Source organism: Lampetra fluviatilis, chromosome 58 (genome assembly GCF_964198595.1).
Source record: "Lampetra fluviatilis chromosome 58, kcLamFluv1.1, whole genome shotgun sequence".
NCBI lineage: Eukaryota > Metazoa > Chordata > Hyperoartia > Petromyzontiformes > Petromyzontidae > Lampetra > Lampetra fluviatilis.
The window spans coordinates 5,233,118-5,253,075 of record NC_136332.1 but is presented as its reverse complement, the minus strand read 5'-3'; the positions used below and the strand labels follow the sequence as shown (position 1 = coordinate 5,253,075).

Sequence of the window (19,958 nt, the reverse complement as noted above, 5' to 3'; positions counted from 1 at the left end):
CTGTGTGAGTCTGTGGGTCTCTACGTGAGTCTGTGGGTCTCTATGTGAGTCTGTGGGTCTCTATGTGAGTCTGTGGGTCTCTATGTGAGTCTGTGGGTCTGTATGTGAGTCTGCAGGTCTCTCCGTGGGTTTGTAGGTCGCTGGTGCATTGGGCTCATGCCACCAACTCGCTCTAGTCAAGAACCCGGCTCTCATCAAGTGCACTCTCTCTCCCCGCTCTCTCCCCGTGGTCGCGTGGATTTCTCCCCTCCGGGCCCTCTGGGTGTTTTCCCCTCCACAATTTACAAACAGCTCCGTCACACGCTGTTCGAGATGTTTGGCTGCCTCTTTACATTGCCACACGATCGGCCACCTCGAACGAGCCATCATTTGTGACGCTTCTGAAAAATATCTACATTGCTCAGTGGTGGAGGGGGGGGGTCTTAGCTGGTAAAATAAAAAATAAAGTTTTAATGGTTGCGAGTAGCCACCTATGAAGGCCGGCACGGCGCACGAGGGGGTGGGTGGCCAGCACCACCCCCGACCGCCTTTGTCTCCCCAGTGGCGATGTTTACACAGCCACACCAGAGGCACTCGTTGAAGGCCGACTCGACCTAGGGGAGGGCCCAGGACCGGTTCAGATCTTCGTCACTAGCGTTAAGCCGTGAGCAGGAATCCAACTCGGGCCGCCGTGTTTCGTAGTGAAAGCGCACTAAGCGCTGCACCACCGCTCCCCACGACTAACCACAAAGACTCCCCGTATAGCCTGAACAGACTGTAGGGGCAAGTGCTGTTAGCGAGCACCTACGAAGGCCGGCACGGCACACGAGGGGGGTGAGTGACCAGCACCACGCCCGACCGCCTTTGTCTCCCCCAGTGGCGATATTTACACACCGCACCAGGGTACTCATTTTAGGCCGAGTCGACCTAGGGGAGGCCCAGGGACTACTAACCACACACACACACAGACACGCGCGCGCACACGCGGGAGACGCCGGGAATAATACGTGATTATTTATTAAATTTATATCAATTTTACAGCGAATACCACATGTACAATGCGTCAAAGCCTTCTCGGCGGGAGTAATCCATCAAGCAGCACGAGATAAAAAAGTACATTTACTCTAGCGACGAGGAGCACTCTGCATACAGTATGGAGGGGGGCAGAACGGCCACAACTCACACGGGGGGCCCGGGAGGGGGGGCCCGGGAGGGGGGGCACCCCCCCCCCCCCCCCACCGTGCTGCCCACACAGAGACATCCTCCTCCTCCCCCTCCCCCCCCCCCCCACAGCTACCCACGTGGTGAAGCATGGCCGGGATACGGGAGAGCTACGGAACGGCCGTTCGCTCGCTGGCTCCGTGTGCCCGACGTTTCGCTGCGTGTGCCTGTCACGTGGGGGGGGGGGGGGGGCAGCTTCGGCTCCCGCGGGGGCGGCGGGCACGGGCAGCGAAACGTCAGACACATCGGCGCGCCACGGCCTGCCCTCTCGTTTCCTTTCTCCGAACGGGCAGCACTGGGGCAGGGCCGTGTCTGCGTAGGGCCCCCCCTGTGCATGGCTGAGGGTGGGCAGCAATGGGGGAGAAGGCGAAGGATGGGGGGGGGGGGTCTCGAGGAGGGGGGGGGGGCGGCGCGAACCGACGGCCATCCAGTCGCGGGCCACGCCAAGTAAGCAGCAAGAAGAAGAGCTCCCAAGAGCCGTAATAATGCAAGGTGGGAAGGGGGGGGGTTGGTGCAGTGCCAGTGCCAACGTGAGCCACTCCACTCCACTCCGCGCGTTCTCCCGAGCAACGAGCGCTCGGACACTCGGACGACGGCGGAACGGCCATCGGGCTGCGACAGGGTGACACGAATCTGCGACAGGGCGAGCGATACGGTGCGACGTCAATGCGAAATAGCCCCCCCCCACGATGCCCACGATGGGGGGCTATTTCGAGCCACAGATAGTCTCTCTTTGGATCCAGGAATCGCCACGCTCGATGCATGCGCGATTCCACGCTCAATCGAGCATTGAATCGTTAAAAAAAAACGTCGATTGCCCCCTTCCATCGAGCGCTGCGTTGCTCCTACAAGGAATTACGAATTCCTTGTACGAGCAACGCAGCGCTCGATGGGGGGGGGGGGCTCTGGATGCGGGCCTGACACACGAACATAATTCATCGTTCATTCCGTCGCGGATTCATTTCCTCCTGTCACAGCGCAAAACGCACCTCGCACGAACGGCGATCGACAACCTGAACGTCATCGTCGCCGTTCTATCGCTCGCTCGCCAGCCGGGTTTGACCGCGGTCCTAAGAACTTTCATTCATTTTTTTAACGCTTCTAAAGCGTTAACAGTGCAATGGCTCCGTTGGGGGGGGGGGGGGTCCGTCATCTTACACAAAGACAAAGGCTCTACCCCCCGCCCGGATAGCCTCAACAGACTGTTGGGGTAAGTGCTGGGTGTGTCAAATCGTACTGGACGTGGGGGGGGTCCGTCATCTTACACAAAGACAAAGGCTCTACCCCCCGCCCGGATAGCCTCAACAGACTGTTGGGGTAAGTGCTGGGTGTGTCAAATCGTACTGGACGTGGGGGGGGGGGTCCGTCATCTTACACAAAGACAAAGGCTCTACCCCCCACCCGGATAGCCTCAACAGACTGTTGGGGTAAGTGCTGGGGTTCAAAACTCGAGCGTATCAGATCCGCGCCCAAGTTTTGCTACGTCGAGGAGACGCGCAACATCCGTCGATCGACGGGATACGAGGAGGAGGGGAGGCGGGGGGAGTTCTAGCAAATCGGTGACCTAACGAGCCCTGCCCATTTGCGCGATGGTCTGCAATCGATCCGTCGACTGGACGTCAAGAGCACGACTTTCTGTGCGCGCGTCGCCACCAAGAATAAATACACTCGTGTCCACCAGCCGGGAGGCTTTTCCAGACCGGCGACACTAACTGCACACACGCGCACACGCGCGCACACGCACCGCACACGCACGCACGCACATGCGCGCGCACGCGCATTGACACGCGCGCACGCATACACGCGCGCGCACGCACACACGCACACTCACACACACTCACGCACACAAACACACGCACACATGCACAAACACACGCACGCACACACACACACACACGCACACACGCACACACACACGCACACACACACGCACACACACACACGTACACACACGCGCACACACGCTCACGCACGCACGCACGCTCACACACGCACACGCTCACACACACGCGCGCACACACACACACCCCCGCACACACGCGCACACACCCACACGAGCGGCGCGCGCTTTATAAGGCAAGCCAATTTTTTTAACTCCGCCTATCGCTTTTCCCCAACCCTTCCCTCGGCTTCGTCGGCAGGAGATACCGCCGACCGCTTTAAAAAAAAAACACAAAACATAATTCGGAACACGTCAAACTCGGCACCCGTTCTGTTGACCCCCCACCGCCTCCACCCCCCACCACCACCACCCCGCATCTCTCGAGATGCAAGCGGCCTCACTGAGATCCGGGGGGGCGGGCGGGCGGGGGGGGGAACCCCAACTCCGGGATTCCGACTTTGGCTTCGTGCCGGGAACGTGGAGTCGACACGAGCATGGCGGCGTTCGCCGTAATGTAATGCCCCTCAGTCTGTCTCTGTGTGTCTCTCTGTGTGTGTGTGTCTCTCTGTGTCTCTGTGTGTGTCTCTGTGTGTGTCTCTCTGTGTGTGTCTCTGTCTCTGTGTGTGTATGTCTCTGTGTGTCTCTCTGTGTCTCTCTGTGTCTCTCTCTGTGTGTCTCTCTCTGTGTGTCTCTCTCTGTGTTTCTCTCTGTCTCTCTGTGTGTCTCTGTGTGTGTCTCTCTCTCTCTGTGTGTGTCTCTCTCTGTCTGTGTGTCTCTCTCTGTCTGTGTGTCTCTCTCTCTCTGTGTCTGTCTCTCTGTGTGTCTCTCTCTCTGTGTCTCTCTCTCTGTCTGTGTCTCTCTCTGTCTGTGTGTCTCTCTCTCTGTGTCTCTCTCTGTGTGTCTCTCTCTCTCTGTGTGTCTCTCTCTCTGTGTCTCTCTCTCTGTCTGTGTCTCTCTCTGTGTCTCTCTGTGTCTGTGTCTCTCTCTCTCCGTCTCTCTCCCGTCGGCGAATAACCGGGAACGCGACGACGACGACGACAAAAACAACGCGACGACGACGACAAACAAAAACAACTAAGACCTGCACTAAAGCGCGTTCTCTCCCAAAGTGGTTCCGAACCCGCGTGCGACGATACAATCGTTCCATCGTTCAGTCCCCCACGCCGCCGCCACCACCACCACCACCACCGCCACCACCGCCGTCGCCACCCATGAACACAAACAACAACAACGCGTCCGCGAAATTCACGACGATGCACGCGACCTTCGCATAACACCGTGGGGGGGTGGAGGGGGGTGGGTGGAGGGGGTGGAGGGGGTGGAGGGGGTGGGGGGGCACAGACCGCTCGGCACAATCTGGCCGCCACCGTACATTCATTTCATCGACCTCTGACCTTCTCTCGCTTGGGGTGGGGGGGGGTGTATGAAGTGGGGGGGGGGCTGGATGCGTGACCACGACAGCGCGGTGGGGGTGGTGGGGGGGAGGGGGGGAGACGGCTCGGACCGGTGCCCATTTGCCAAGCGGGGAACACTTCGGAAACGAAGCCGGCGTCGTCGTGACGAGGAGGCTCTGGCGGATGCCTGGAACGCGCCTCCGATGGCCACGAGAGAGTTTTTCACGCTGGGGTTCCAATTAGATTAGAAAATTATATTAAAAAAGAAAAGAAAAAATTTGTTCGCTAAAATTAGTCGCGCAAAAACTCAACGAGGTCGACGTTCGCCGCAAACGAGACCTCGTTGTTTTCGACGAGGGCGTGCACGTGACCCCGTATCAACTTCGGGGGAGGTGTGCGTTTTGTTATCGCGGGGGGTGTGGGGGGGGTCAATGCAAGTTGACCCCCCCCCCACCCCCCCCCCCCCCAGCCAGGGTGGTGGCGGTGGAGGCTCCGGCGGCTCCGGCTCTAGGAGAGGTCTGGGGCCGGTCCCAAGTGACGTCACACAGGTCACCACCGTGGCTCCGTTATTAGAATCTTTACGCAAAAAATGTGAATCTTTTTAAATTTTTTATTTTCCCCGTGGCAGCGCCCGAGACCGATTCAGTCAGCGGGAACAGCTCCGACTCCCCTCCCCCCCCACCTCTCCCGTGTCCAATCACCACCGACGTCAAACACCGCTCCGGTGAGACCAGTTTACACGTGGGGGTGGCGGGGGGTGGGTGGGGGAGTGAGTCTGCTTCTCGCACTCGGGCTCCAGGTCGGCACCACGCCCCCCCAGGTCTCCGCCTCTCACGAGTTCGTCTCGGTCACCGGCTGGGGGAAGTCGCTCCCTCCCCCCGCCGCCGCCGTTCGGAGCGTTAAGGTCGGGGGGAGGAGGAGGGGGGGTTAATGCCGGGGGAGACGAAGGATTTAGCAGAACAGCAGCAGCAACATCAACATCATCATGGCCACGCATGACCCATTGGGTAGAGAAGCCGCGACACTATGAACAAAAAATAAACCACGAACGTTTTTCACGCGTTTTCTTAAAACTCCACCGTGGCGACTTGCTGGGGGACGTGGGGGGAGGAGGGGGGAGAGGGGGGGGGGCAGCGGGGAATGTTCAATCTCGTCACGGTACAATTACTGTACGCAAATAATGTTCACCACTTTTGCCGCATCTTAAATGTGGTGCCCGCGCGTCTAAACAAGTGCTGAGCGTTAACGGACGAGCCTGCGATCACACGGACACAGAGACAAAGACCACCCCCACCCCCCCGTATAGCCGCCTTCACAGGCTGCTGGGGCTGTTAGCGAGCACCTATGAAGGCCGGAACGAAGGGGGTGGGTGGCCAGCACCACGCCCGGCCGCCTTTGTCTCCCCGGCGGCGATGTTTACTACACACCGCACCAGGTGCTCATTTGAGGCCGAGTCGACCTAGGGGAGGAGGGCCAAGGGCCCGGTTCAGAAAATCGTCACCGGTGTTGGCTGTGAGCGGGAATCCAACTCGGGTCGCCGGGTTCGTAGCGCTGCGTAGCGCTAACCGGTGCGCCACCGCTCCCCACATACGGACACACGTGTGCGCACGCACACACGCGCACACGCACACACGTGCACGCACGCACACACGCGCACACACACACGTGCACGCACGCACACACGCGCACACACGCGCACACACACACACGTGCGCACACGTGCACACACGCGCACACACACGCGCACACACACGCACACACACACGCGCACACACACGTGGCAGGGATGGCCGAGAGCGTGGTGCCAAATGGCGGGCAGTGAGAAATAAACCCGGCAAACATTTACCTACTCCCTCGATTTCCCGGCGTAACATAACGGACACCTCATTTCTCTCCTCTCGCTCTGTCGTCGGTGTCGTCGTCGACGTCGTCGTCGTCACTTCTTGTTCGTTTCTTTATCGTTTTTGTGTTCCCTCCGCGGGAGCGGAGCTCCGTCGAGAGAGAGGTGGTGCCGCAGGCGACGTCAAAACCGCACCCCCCCCCCCTCTCTCTCCCCCCACGCCTTCTTAAGCCTCGACAAACCGCACAACGCACAACACGCACGCACAACGCACACGCACACTAGCTGCCAAAACATACACCTGGGGTTTCGCGAGGTCGGGAACGGAACGGGCGGCGGTGCTGGCGACGACGATTCTGCAATCTCCGAGCGTGCGGCCGCCCGCCCGCTCGCTCGCTGCCCTATCCCAGCGAGATGTGTCTCACGTAGCGGCGGCCAGCAGCGGACCGAGCATGGAGACGACCGTGTGACACGGAGGAAGAGGGGGGGAGAGGGGAGGGGGGTGCAGCGATGATTGCGGGGACACGATGCGACATTATCTCCCAGCACGCCCAGAGGGCACGACGCTACCCCGGGGCGGTTCGAGATAAATGGTCGTCCACAAAACTGTTGTCGCGCCAACAATGAAAATAATACTTTTAGGTTTTTTCGGTAAAGTCACTTGACTTTACCGAAAAAATTAATAAAAAATAAAATAATAAAAATCACGACGTTTCGGAGGCAACACAAGTCTCCGTCATCAGGTGGGACCGTCACAGCCAGATTTGCTGCATCAAGTGAGGCAGGGATTCCAAGATGCAAGTTCTTAAATACAAGTTAAGGGGGAGGAGAGTGGGGGGGAGGAGCTTATCAGAATGTGGTAGCCAATGAATGGAACGTGACTTTACCGAAAAAATCTAAGAGTATGAATCCTTGCAGTCACGAAAGCTTCAAATCTACAATGAAAATAATGAAAGAAAATTTTAATTTTTTTGGCGCTGGGGGGCGGGGGGGGTGTTTGTCGTTGCCGCGGGAGCTGTTGGGCGCTACCTCCTGCAGACGCCGCCAGGCCAGCGGAGCGAAACGTCGGACGTCGCGCCCAACGACAACAACGAACGACTAACAAATAAAAACCACAACGACGCCGGTGCTGGCGGTGGCGGCGGCGGTGGCGGTGCAGGCACCAACAGGAGACGGTCTCGACCCGGGATTTGTGGCGACTGGGATCTTGCCAATCACGGTGGGGGGGGGGGCCAACACTCGGATCACGCGAGGCCAATTGCCGCAACCGGTTGCCGCAACCGGTTGCCGCAACCGCCCGTCGTGCGGTTGACGACGGCCACTAAAAAAATCTGCCGCGGCCAAACAAACGTGCCCAAGCCGGCCATGCCCGCACCACCGCGTCTTTGTTCCGGACTGGGGGTTTGATTCTTTTTCCCCGCGTTTTAAATTTGCCGCCCGCCCGCCCGCCCCCCCCGGGAGACGTCCGATAAATTATCGCGGTCGGCTACGTACTGCGCTAATGGAAGTTCAACTTGCGTACGTACACACCGTACGTAGCATCGTCAAGCGACCGCGGTCCGTGCGCCACCGCCTACGATGCGTTAAATACGACAACGAAAAACGAGAAGAAAAAGCTGCAACGAAAAAACGACGTTCACGGAACTTTCCACTCCTCCCGGGGGTAACGGCGGACAGAGAAGAGAATCTCTCGGGGTAGCAGGCGACGCGGCCTCGCTCGGCCAACAGAGGTGAGCGCAAGTGCAGGTTGGGGAGCGGAGGTGAGGAGGTGAGGAGCGGAGGTGAGGAGGGGAGGTGAGGAGCACAGGTGAGCAGCACAGGTGAGGAGCGGAGGTTGACTACGAACGAAGTGGGGGGGGGGGAGAAGTTGCCCATCGACAGCGACGACGCTCGAACAGAATCGGAACCGGCGCCGTGTCGATTCTCTCAGCCGTCGGCGAAAAGGAAAAAAATAAATCCGGCCGGTCCGGATACAAAAAAACCAAAGCAAAACAGCGGAGGAATTACCTAGAACGCAATTCCACGTATTGCCGCCGCCACCGTCGCCGACCGTAATGAGAGCTTTGCGTGGCCTGCGGTCGCTCAACCCGGGGTCATCCATCCCCCGACCCACCCCCACACCCCGTCTGTAGGGGGGGGAGGTGGTCATCACGAGTGCGATCGTTTCAAAAGCAGAAGCGAGCGACGGAAGTGGGCGAGGGTCGGCTAACCGAGTCGTCCCACCCGGCCAGCTCGCGGCTGGGACGAGCCGTGCGGTGTGGCGTTGACACACCAGGTCCTGGTTTGAGACTCGGGGGGGTGGGGGGGGGGGCAGAGAGGCCACCGGCGCAGCAACAACAACAACAACATCATAACCGGAGCGCCACCGTGGGCTCCGACGCATCGCCACCACGACGCGGTTCAACAGGGCCCTAGTCTACGACGCCGCCATGATGCCCGCGGTCGCCCCCTGCCCCCACCCTGCCAGCAGAGGTCGCAAACGGGTTTGATTCCTTACCCGTACCCGGCCGCACCAGGGTCGCAAACGGGTACCCGTACCCTACCCGTACCCGGCCGGGTATCGGGTAGGGTACGGGTATCGGGTACCTGATTGCGACCTCTGGGATGAAGCCACGTTGCAGGCGCGGGTGGGTTGATTCTAGAAACTTGAATTGTGAGAAGAGACAAGACGTTGGGAAATGAGTGACAAACGGTGACTCACCAGTGACTCACGGCCTACCCGTACCCGGCCGCACCAGGGTCGCAAATGGGTACCCGCACCCGGCCGGGTACGGGTAGCCGGGTATCGGGTAGGGTACGGGTATCGGGTGCCCGGTTGCGACCTCTGCCTGCCAGGCGCGCGACAACAAACCAACAAACACACAACGGCAAAACGCCGCGCGTACAAGCACGACGGACAAGGTGCTGGGTGGGTGGGTGAGGGGGGGTGAGAGGAGGTGGGGGTGGCGCGGAGGGTGAGGGAGCGAAGGGAGACAATGGAGCGAGGCTCCTCAGAGCCCGACTTAAAAAATCGGGGATTGCCGCAACCTTTCCACAGGAAAGTATAAAATAAAGAAAGTAGCGCGGTTCTGTCCGTCGTCTCGAGAGCTCGTCATCAACTTGACCCCCATCCCCCCTCGTCATCCTCCTGACCCCCATCCCCCCTCGTCATCAACTTGACCCCCATCCCCCCCCTCGTCATCCACTTGACCCCCATCCCCCCTCTCGTCGTCCAGTTGACCCCCATCCCCCCTCGTCGTCCACCTGACCCCCATCCCCCCTCGTCGTCCACCTGACCCCCATCCCCCCTCTCGTCGTCCACTTGACCCCCATCCCCCCTCGTCGCCCCCCTGACCTCATCGCCCCTCGTCGGCCGCCCGCAGGTAACCGCCAGCGCGTTCGCGGCCTCGACGTGGCGACGGTCGCGACCCGCCGCCACCTCCTCCCTGCGTCCCTCCCTCCGGCAGACCCACGTAACGCGCCCGGTAGTTTTCCACGGGGTGGGGAGCGGGTGGGTGGGTGGGGGGGATCTCAGGTGTGCGCTGGCTGCGGGCGTCACACCCAGGTGAGAAGGGGGGGGGCAGGTACGGTGGAGCTGCCCCGGGGGGGAAAGGGGGGGGGCGGAGGTTTTGATGGCGGGAGACGCGTGGGCACTCTGCCCTTTTGGCAGCCGACGAGAGGGAGCAAAAGAGGCCGCTGAACTCGCTTGACAGCGCTGCTTGGCAGGCAGTCACCCCCCGCTCGCCCCGGGAGAGGCACATGCCGTCGGGCGATGCCAATTGCGGGGGCGGCGAACCGTGAGAGTCGCGGCGACGTTTCGTAATTCGCGATGACGCGCGACCGCGGGCCCGGTGCCCGCCGCCATCGCCCGCAAACACCTGAGCGGTCGTGACTTTTTTTTGCTTTTTTATCCATCGCCCATCGTGATTACGGTCAGACGGGCACGCCTCGGCTGGTGGGACCTTGCGACGCGGTGGGGGGTGCGACGGGAGACGGTTGGGTTCGGGCGCGGTCGGACGCGGTGCCGGGCGACGTCATCCGAGGTGGGTTAAGGTGATCGCTCGGGTTTCATGCGAAGGGTTCAAGACGCTCGGGGGTTCTCGCGTGAAGGGGGGTCCACACGCTCGCCCTTCCAAACCGCCGGGTCCGCGGATCCGCGAGCGAACCTCGGCCAAGCTCGCAGAGTTTGAACATTTTTCACTCCGCGGTTGAAAACCTCTCCCCCCCCACCCCCCGGCCTCCCTCCCACGGTGGCGGCAGTAGCAGCGGCGGATCGGCAGTGGCAACGGCTAATGCTCACGGAGCAAAGAAACTAAAGAGCCGCCTCCCACCCACCCCCCTATGAGCTACACAGCGGTGTGCGACGCAAAACACACAGCGGGCGCACGACGCAAACACAACCCACGGCCGGCGGCGTTCGACCGCTACGCCTCACCGGGACGGCCGCCCTCGCCACCGCTGCATCGCCGCCGGAGGCCCGGACCGATTGAATCCACAATGCACTGCTGCTTCCTGCACACAACCCTCCCCCCGCGACCCCCGCGCCGGTGAGAGGGGGTCAGCGTGGCGTGGGCACGAAGGGGGCGAGCAACGGATGAGCGACGTGGGGCGACGATGGCGAGGAGGAGGATGACCGTGACGACGCTAGGGCGGGCGGGCGGGCGGGCGGGAGACCGGGGGGCCGATCCGTCAGCCGTCGTGGCCGACGAGCAGACAAGCCGGGCCAGACGACGGCCAGACTCGTCGGGGGGCGGCTGGCTGCGGCTGCGGGGCGAGACGCCAACGCCGCCGACAGACGGACGATCGGTCCCGCCGTGGCGAGACGGACAAGACGACGCGGGAGAGATGGGCGGTCGGGGCGAGCGGGGCGAGCGGGGCGGGCGGGGCGAGCGGGCTGAGCGTGGGGCTGGCGGTGGACGTCTCACAGCGAGCCGTGCTTGGCCTCGTACTTGCCGACGATGTTGCGAAAGCGTCCGAGGTCTCGCTTCAGCTCGGCCATCTCCTGCCGCAGCACCGAGTTCTCCTTTTCGAGGAAGGCGGCGCGCACCGCGATCTGGTTCTCCTTGAGCCGCCGGGCGTCGCGCGAACGCTTGGCCGCCACGTTGTTCTTCCTGCGGCGGGCCCAGTACCTGTCGTCCTGCACGCACGCGGCGACGCACGCGGCAACGTGTGTGGTGTGTGTGTGCGTGTGTGTGGTGTGTGTGTGGCGCGTGTGTGTGTGTGGGGGGGGGGAGAGCAGGGGGAGAGCGGGGGGAGAGAGCGCGTCAATAGCAGAGGTCGCAAACAGGTTTTGATTCCTTACCCGTACCCGGCCGGGTACGGGTACCCTACCCGAAATGACAAACGGGTCCCCCCCCGCCCGCCCGGCCGCGATGGACGTGGGAGATCGGGGAACCCGCGATGGATGCAGCAGCGGGGACAGAGGGAGGGGAGGAGGGAGGTTTCGTGGGTTCGAATCCGATCGAGGGTGGTCGTTTACGATAATTATCGTTGTTATTAAAGTTCTATTTTTTTTGCCATCGAGTGCGTTTCATTTTCATTTGCCGTGCCGATCCACGATCAACGCATTCGCTGTCAGGTGTCGGTCTCGCAGGGCGAGGTCGGCTATCGACAAGGGAAGGCGCTGCGCTTTCAAACAGGCGGAGATCTCTCCGGCTGTCCTCTTGACGCTGTTGGTTGTTGTTGCGATTAGCGGCGAAACGTCACGGCACTGGAATTGTAAATGTTGTGGTGGGTTTCACACACGCGGTGTGCGCCAGAGGTCGCAAACGGGTTTTGATTTTGATCGATTCCTTACCCGTACCTGGCCGCACCAGGGTCGCAAATGGGTACCCGTACCTGGCCGGGTACAGGTAGCCGGGTATCAGGTAGGGTACGGGTATCGGGTACCCGGTTGCGAACTCTGGTGTGCGCCGAACTGGTAACGAATTGCCCACGTTTTGTTGGCGGGTTTAACGACACATTTATATTGACGCGATCTAACCCAAAAACGGCGATGATTACTCCTTTGTGAGATTCCCCAATGGGAGTATTTAGCGGTGTACATTTAAATAAAAAATAAAGTCTCAAATTTGGCAAACGCGTGGAATGTGTTACGCCGGCATGCGATGGCCCTACCCTGGCTTCGAACGACGTCACGGGGATTATCTTTAACGGTGGACGACGCCGACGGATTCGAACCGCGGAACGAAACCTCAGCCCACAGGTTGTGTGTGCGGTGTGTGCTTATTTAATAAACACACTCGGGGAAACGAAGACGCGCACCTCCAACAAAAAAGATCGCTCGCTGCCAATAAAAGTTACGCGCACACGCGCGCACACGCACACGCGCATGCACACACGCACGCACACACCAAAGTTTATTGCGTCACGATCCAGAGGACGGACGTTCTGAAATGACATTCGTCGCCGCTCGTCGCCGCGCACCCTCCGATTGCCGCGGTTTGGCTACGTACGGCGCGAAGGAAGTTCAACAGCGCGCACGCACAAGCGCTCCTTTCTCATGATAATTATGGTAAATTCATTATGAGATACACCCCACGAGGAGTGAACGTTAAACTCGGTGGGCCAGAGTACACAAATCTGAAGTGTGATACGAGAGAAAACGGATCACAAGTCGTGACTCTCGCTCTCCTAAGTGCGGCTGCGAGGGGTTACGTAATCATCCCCAGCTGCACCAGCCAATCAGCTGCCAGGAAGACGCGCGGCACAACCGCCGTGACGTCACACGCGCGACCGCCATGACGTCACAGGCGCGACACGGCCACGGTGATGTCACACGCACGACACACGACCGCCGTGACGTCACACGCACGTCACGTCCGCCGTGACGTCGCACGCACGACACGTCCGCCGTGACGTCACACGCACGACCGCCGTGACGTCACACGCACGTCACGACCGCCGTGACGTCACACGCACGTCACGACCGCCGTGACGTCACACGCACGCACGACCGCCGTGACGTCACACGCACGACACGTCCGCCGTGACGTCACACGCACGACACGTCCGCCGTGACGTCACACGCACGACACGTCCGCCGTGACGTCACACGCACGACACGTCCGCCGTGACGTCACACGCACGACACGTCTGCCGTGACGTCACACGCACGACACGTCCGCCGTGACGTCACACGCACGACACGTCCGCCGTGACGTCACACGCACGTCCGCCGTGACGTCGCACGCACGACACGTCCGCCGTGACGTCGCACGCACGACACGTCCGCCGTGACGTCGCACGCACGACACGTCCGCCGTGACGTCGCACGCACGACACGACCGCCGTGACGTCACACAGCCGTCATGACGTCATACGCACGTCACGTTCCGCCGTGACGTCACACGCACTGCCGCCGTGACGTCACACAGCCGTCGTGACGTCATACGCACGACACGGCCGCCGTGATGTCACACGCACGACACGGCCGCCATTGCGTCCCCCAGGCAACATGGCTGGCGGGACGCAATTGTTAATTTGCTTTAGCAAGTCTGTGGCTAAGGCCTCGTGTAGTCACGTAATTCACGTCGAGTGCGGTTATTAAAGTTATTAAAAATTTAGTTTCGCTAGCACGTTCTAGATTTCAAGCTTTCGTGACTGCAAGGATTCATACTCTTAGGTTTTTTCGGTAAAGTCACGTAGGTAAAAATAAATAACAAAAATAATAGAAATAATAATAGAAATAAAATAATAAATCACGACGTTTCGGAGGCAACACAAGTCTCCGTCATCAGGTGGGACCACCACAGCTAAATTCACTGTATCAAGTGAGGAAAAATCCAAGAGACAAGCTCTTATATACAAGTTCGCTATTACGCCCATGTTTACTCAGGAGTTACGGCATTTCTAGGGTTGCCGCAAGACACCCACTGCACGCTCTGGCCTCAAGAATCTCAGCGGTTCTGGGTCGGTGTCTGCATCATGGTCACGGCGAACCCTCAGAGAGAGACCATTGGGCCTCAAGATCTCAGCGGTTCTGGGTCGGTGTCCGCATCATGGTCACGGTGAACTCTCAGAGAGAGAGAGACCATTGGGCCTCAAGATCTCAGCGGTTCTGGGTCAGTGTCCGCATCATGGTCACGGCGAACCCTCAGAGAGAGAGAGACCATTGGGCCTCAAGATCTCAGCGGTTCTGGGTCGGTGTCCGCATCATGGTCATGGCGAACCCTCAGAGAGAGAGAGAGATCATTGGGCCTCAAGATCTCAGAGGTTCTGGGTCAGTGTCTGCATCATGGCCACGGCGAACCCTCAGAGAGAGAGACCATTGGGCCTCAGGAATCTCAGCGGTTCTGGGTCGGTGTCCGCATCATGGTCACTGTGAACCCTCAGAGAGAGAGAGAGAGACCATTGGGCCTCAGGAATCTCAGCGGTTCTGGGTCGGTGTCCGCATCATGGTCACGGTGAACCCTCAGAGAGAGAGACCATTGGGACTCAAGATCTCAGCGGTTCTGGGTCGGTGTCCGCATCATGGTCACGGTGAACCCTCAGAGAGAGAGAGAGATCATTGGGCCTCAAGATCTCAGCGGTTCTGGGTCGGTGTCCGCATCATGGTCACGGTGAACCCTCAGAGAGAGAGAGAGAGACCATTGGGCCTCAAGATCTTAGCGGTTCTGGGTCGGTGTCCGCATCATGGTCACGGTGAACCCTCAGAGAGAGAGAGACCATTAGGCCTCAAGATCTCAGCGGTTCTGGGTCGGTGTCCGCATCATGGTCACGGTGAACCCTCAGAGAGAGAGAGACCATTAGGCCTCAAGATCTCAGCGGTTCTGGATCGGTGTCTGCATCATGGTCACGGCGAACCCTCAGAGAGAGAGAGACCATTGGGCCTCAAGATCTCAGCGGTTCTGGGTCGGTGTCTGCATCATGGTCACGGTGAACCCTCAGAGAGAGAGAGACCATTGGGCCTCAAGATCTCAGCGGTTCTGGGTCGGTGTCTGCATCATGGTCACGGTGAACCCTCAGAAAGAGAGAGAGACCATTGGGCCTCAAGATCTCAGCGGTTCTGGGTCGGTGTCCGCATTATGGTCACGGTGAACCCTCAGAGAGAAAGACCATTGGCCCTCAAGATCTCAGCGGTTCTGGGTCGGTGTCCGCATTATGGTCACGGTGAACCCTCAGAGAGAGAGAAATCATTGGGCCTCAGGAATCTCAGCAGTTCTGGGTCGGTGTCCGCATCATGGTCACGGCGAACCCACAGAGAGAGAGACCATTGGTCCTCAAGATCTCAGCGGTTCTGGGTCGGTGTCCGCATCATCGTCACGGTGAACCCTCAGAGAGAGAGAGAGAGAGACCATTGGGCCTCAAGATCTCAGCGGTTCTGGGTCGGTGTCCGCATCATGATCATGGTGAACCCTCAGAGAGAGAGAGACCATTGGTCCTCAGGAATCTCAGCGGTTCTGGGTCGGTGTCTGCATCATGGTCACGGCGAACCCTCAGAGAGAGAGAGAGATCATTGGGCCTCAAGATCTCAGCGGTTCTGGGTTGGTGTCCGCATCATGGTCACGGTGAACCCTCAGAGAGAGAGACCATTGGGCCTCAAGAATCTCAGCGGTTCTGGGTCGGTGTCCGCATCATGGTCACGGTGAACCCTCAGAGAGAGACGCCTTTCGGCCTCAAGATCTTAGTGGCCGCCGTCTCCGATGGGGCCGTTACGAACCGCTGAAAACATTTCGACAGGCTGGTATTTTGACGAACGAACACGTTCCTTCGGAGTGGGCAGGTAGGAACTTGGTTGGACAGCGCATTCGTGCACGACAGACAAATATGCACGACAGACAAATATGCACGACAGACAAATAATCCCTGGTGGGCAGTGTGGAACCTGTTGTTCCTACCTGTAGAAAAGATAACCTCCCCTGACCACCCCTCCCTTAAAAGATAACCTCCCCTGACCACCCCTCCCTTAGGCCCCTCCCCTGACCCCCCTTCCCTTTGGCCCCTCCCCTGACCCCCCTCCCTTAAGCTCCTCCCCTGACCACCCCCCTTAGGCCCCTCCCCTGACCCCCCTTCCCTTTGGCCCCTCCCCTGACCCCCCTCCCTTAAGCCCCTCCCCTGACCCCCCCCCCTTAGGCCCCTCCCCTGACCCCCCTTCCCTTTGGCCCCTCCCCTCTCCGTACCCGGCAGTAGGTCTCCACCAATCAAAGAGCTGTTCATATTATATATATATATTTATGCACGACAGACAGACAGACAAATAATCCCTGGTGGGCAATGTGGAACATTGTTCCTACCTGTGATACGTCCTCCTGTTAGACGAACACAGGCAGTTGCCCGCTACCGCGGGGTTGGATTAGTTAGGCCCTCTGATGGAGGGAGGCACACGGCCGACTATCCGCTCGAATCTGTCTGTCTGTCCGACTTACCGACAAGACAGACAGAGAGAGAGAGAATGACAGATGGACCAAGAGACCGAGACGAATATACACAGGGAGAGGCGACGCCGACGGCAAGAACAACAGACGGACAGAATGACAGGCAGACTGACCGATAGGCATCGAGACGGAGAAACAGGCGGACCGACAGTCCGACAGACCGTTTAACCGTCTCTCTCTGTCGGTGCGTGTCCATCTCTCGGTCTGTCCGCCCGCCTCTCCACGTTACCGTCTCTCGTGTCGTGTGTGCCCCGTGGTGTGTTGGTCGGCCTGTCCGTCTAATCTGTCTGATCCCCGTGGACCTCAAGGTGAGAAGAGGGCCGAGGATGGGTGATCACCGGGCAGACCCAGCGACAGGCCAACAAGGGACAGGCACAGCCAGCCAGACCCATAAGACCGGCGAACAGACTGACCGATTTCACCGACGGACAGACCGACCGTCTGTCCATCTGCCAATCAGTCCGTCTGTCTGCCCGCCTGTCTGAGCGGCTGACCGACAAACAGAGGACATGCAGAGCGACTTGCAAGCCATCCGTCTGTCCGTCTGTCTGCCCGCCTGTCCGTGCGGGTGACCGGCAAACAAGACGGGCAGACGGAGCGACTGCGGGGGCGGTCCGTCTGCCTGCTGGCCTGCCGGCCCCGCCGTTCCGTCTGTCGCTCGGTCTACCCAGCAGCCGACACCCTCACCCCTCTTCTCACCTTGAGGTCGACGGGGATCAGGTTCTTCTTGGCCTTCTTCACGATGGGCTGCGGCTTGAGCTCCTCCTCGCTGAACTTGCGCCTCCGCGGGTCGAACATCTCCTGGCCCGGCACGGAGGAGAGCGCGAGGTCGACGGGGTCCGGGTCGTAGCCGATGGACACCTCGATGCTCTCGGGGTCGATGGGACTGGGCGTGTTGCGAGGCTCGCCTGGCGAAAACAGCGACACGCGCGCGCCGAGAGCGGCAAAGTTGTCATTGTCGTCGTCGTAACGGCTGACAGTTATCGTCGCCGCGGCGGTCGTCTTTGGCTACGTGCGTAGTACTCAAATTGTAAATGTTGTAGTGGGTTGACTCTCCAACACACAACCGGTGTGTGCTGAACTAGTATACTACACTATACACTACACCTGCACAATACACTACACACTATTACACTATACACTACACTATACACTACACTACACACTATAATTGTAAATGCTGTAGTGGGTTGACTCTCCAACACACAACCGGTGTGTGCTGAACTAGTATACTACACTATACACTACACACTATTACACTATACACTACACTATAATTGTAAATGTTGTAGTGGGTTTACTCTCCAACACACAACCGGTGCGTGCTGAACTAGTATACTACACTATACACTACCCTATAACACACTACACTATAATTGTAAATGCTGTAGTGGGTTGACTCTCCAACACACAACCGGTGCGTGCTGAACTAGTATACTACACTATACACTACCCTATAACACACTACACTATAATTGTAAATGCTGTAGTGGGTTGACTCTCCAACACACAACGGGTGTTGTGCTGAACTAGTAACGACTTGGCACGCTTTGTTGCACGTGACAAACCCCTTTAATCATTGGGCGTCAAACTCATTCCGCACCGTACGTAGCCAACCACGTTCATCGGAGGTGCGGGGGAAGGACAACAAACTAAACACGACAAGAAGCAGCTCCAAAGACATGAGTTTGTCAATCATGATGATGATGATTTAAAAGTGCACAGGCTCCAGTGGCTTCCTAACATCAAAAGAGCGTTCCAGACGGCCGCAGAGGCGCGTCTGAAAGCGCCGCGTGATGCGGTGACCTCACCGTCTTTGTTCGATGGCTAAGTACGGGTAGCCGGGTATCGGGTAAGGTACGGGTATCGGGTACCCGGTTGCGACCTCTGCTCTACTCACACGACGGGACGCAGGAAGTCGGGATTCCACGGGTGATTTGATTTTTAAAATTTTACTTTTTCATTCCGGACCTCCTGCATCCCACAGTCCTGGCCAACATCCGACGCAGTGGCACGCGAAGAGCCGTGCGTATTCCAACCGCCCCAAGCCGCCGCCGGAGGATGGGAACGATTGCCCTTTGACCGGCGCCGATCGAGCGAGCCAAACCGATGGCAAAAAAAACCGTCCGCGTCGTTAACACGCCCCGCCGGCTGGTTAACCAGCGCGCTTTTGGCCGTGCAATGTTCAATTCGTTTGGCTTTGCAGGGTGGCGGAGAGGGGGGGGGGTTCTTGACGACACAAATCTGGCCGCTCCCCGGATAACCACGGCGGCCGAAGACCCCCACCCCCACACCCCCCTCAACTCCTCCAACCCCCACCCCCCAAAAAAAAAATCCAACCGCATATCTTCGTCACGTTGGCTGCGAAACCCCACCGAGTGTTGAGTCGCGCGGGCATTCAGTCGTGTGAGATTTTTGCCATTCGGCTGCTCCTGCTGCTGCTGCTCCTGCTGCTGATGCTGCTGCAGCACCAAACGCATGGGGGGGGAAGCACGGGGCGAGGAGAAGAGGCGTGTGCACCTCACGTGACCTCGACCGGCATCTGGCGCAGGAAGGAGGAAACCGCTGGAGGGTGCTGTGGTTATGGCCGGGCGGGGCACGGCGCTGCCAAAAAACACGCGGATGCACCGGAACGCCCCTTGGTGGCGTTGCAGTCCGCCTTGGCCGGTCCTCCGCTTCTTTGCGTTTTTTTAGTGTTTCGTTAACCCCGAACCAAGCGGACGCTTGGGGGCGCCATGGTGGCGGGATGTTAGCTACCTCGCCGGGTGTACAGAAGTTCGTGGGTTCGATCCCAACCCCCGACACCTGCTGCTGTATATTCAGAGTTTGCACATGTGTCTCTCTCTCTCGCTCTCTCTCGCTCCCTCTTCCTCCCCGTGATCGCGTGGTTTTTTTTATCCGCGTCCACCGGTTTTTCAACCTCCACAATTAGAATGAACGTCGGCGCGTTCAGAGTGTTCGGCTGCTGCGAAACATTTTCACGCGATGATGATAATAAGTTGTCACGCACAACGAGTCTGTGTGCAAAATGTCAGCTCGATTGCATCACGGGAAGTGGGTTAAAAAACGACCGAAAGATTTGCACGGTCGTAAGCGCGCAAGCAAGCAAGCAAGCGAACTTAATATAAAGGATTTAAAAAACGGAAAATTCGAAAAAAAAAGAAACTCGCGGTCCTCCAGAACACGACCGCAAGCCCAACGCCCACCGACGCAACGCCCCGATCCACACAACTACCGAGGGGGTCATCATCGCGGGGACTCCGCGCTCACTCCGGGCGAGCGGCTTA

At 59.1% G+C, this 19,958-nt stretch overlaps 1 protein-coding gene across 1 annotated transcript; it reads right to left on the bottom strand.

Annotated features, from left to right (window-relative positions):
• Positions 1-9,641: 9,641 nt before the first annotated feature.
• On the bottom strand, positions 9,642-19,408 carry LOC144950523 (hepatic leukemia factor-like). Its single transcript, XM_078880661.1, has 4 exons — positions 19,385-19,408; positions 19,047-19,133; positions 17,371-17,679; positions 9,642-11,432 (listed from the first exon to the last, which is right to left on the bottom strand). Exons 1-4 carry the CDS (start codon positions 19,406-19,408, stop codon positions 11,217-11,219), a joined length of 636 nt encoding a protein of 211 aa, XP_078736787.1. The 3' UTR covers positions 9,642-11,216.
• Between the last annotated feature and the right edge of the window lie 550 nt (positions 19,409-19,958).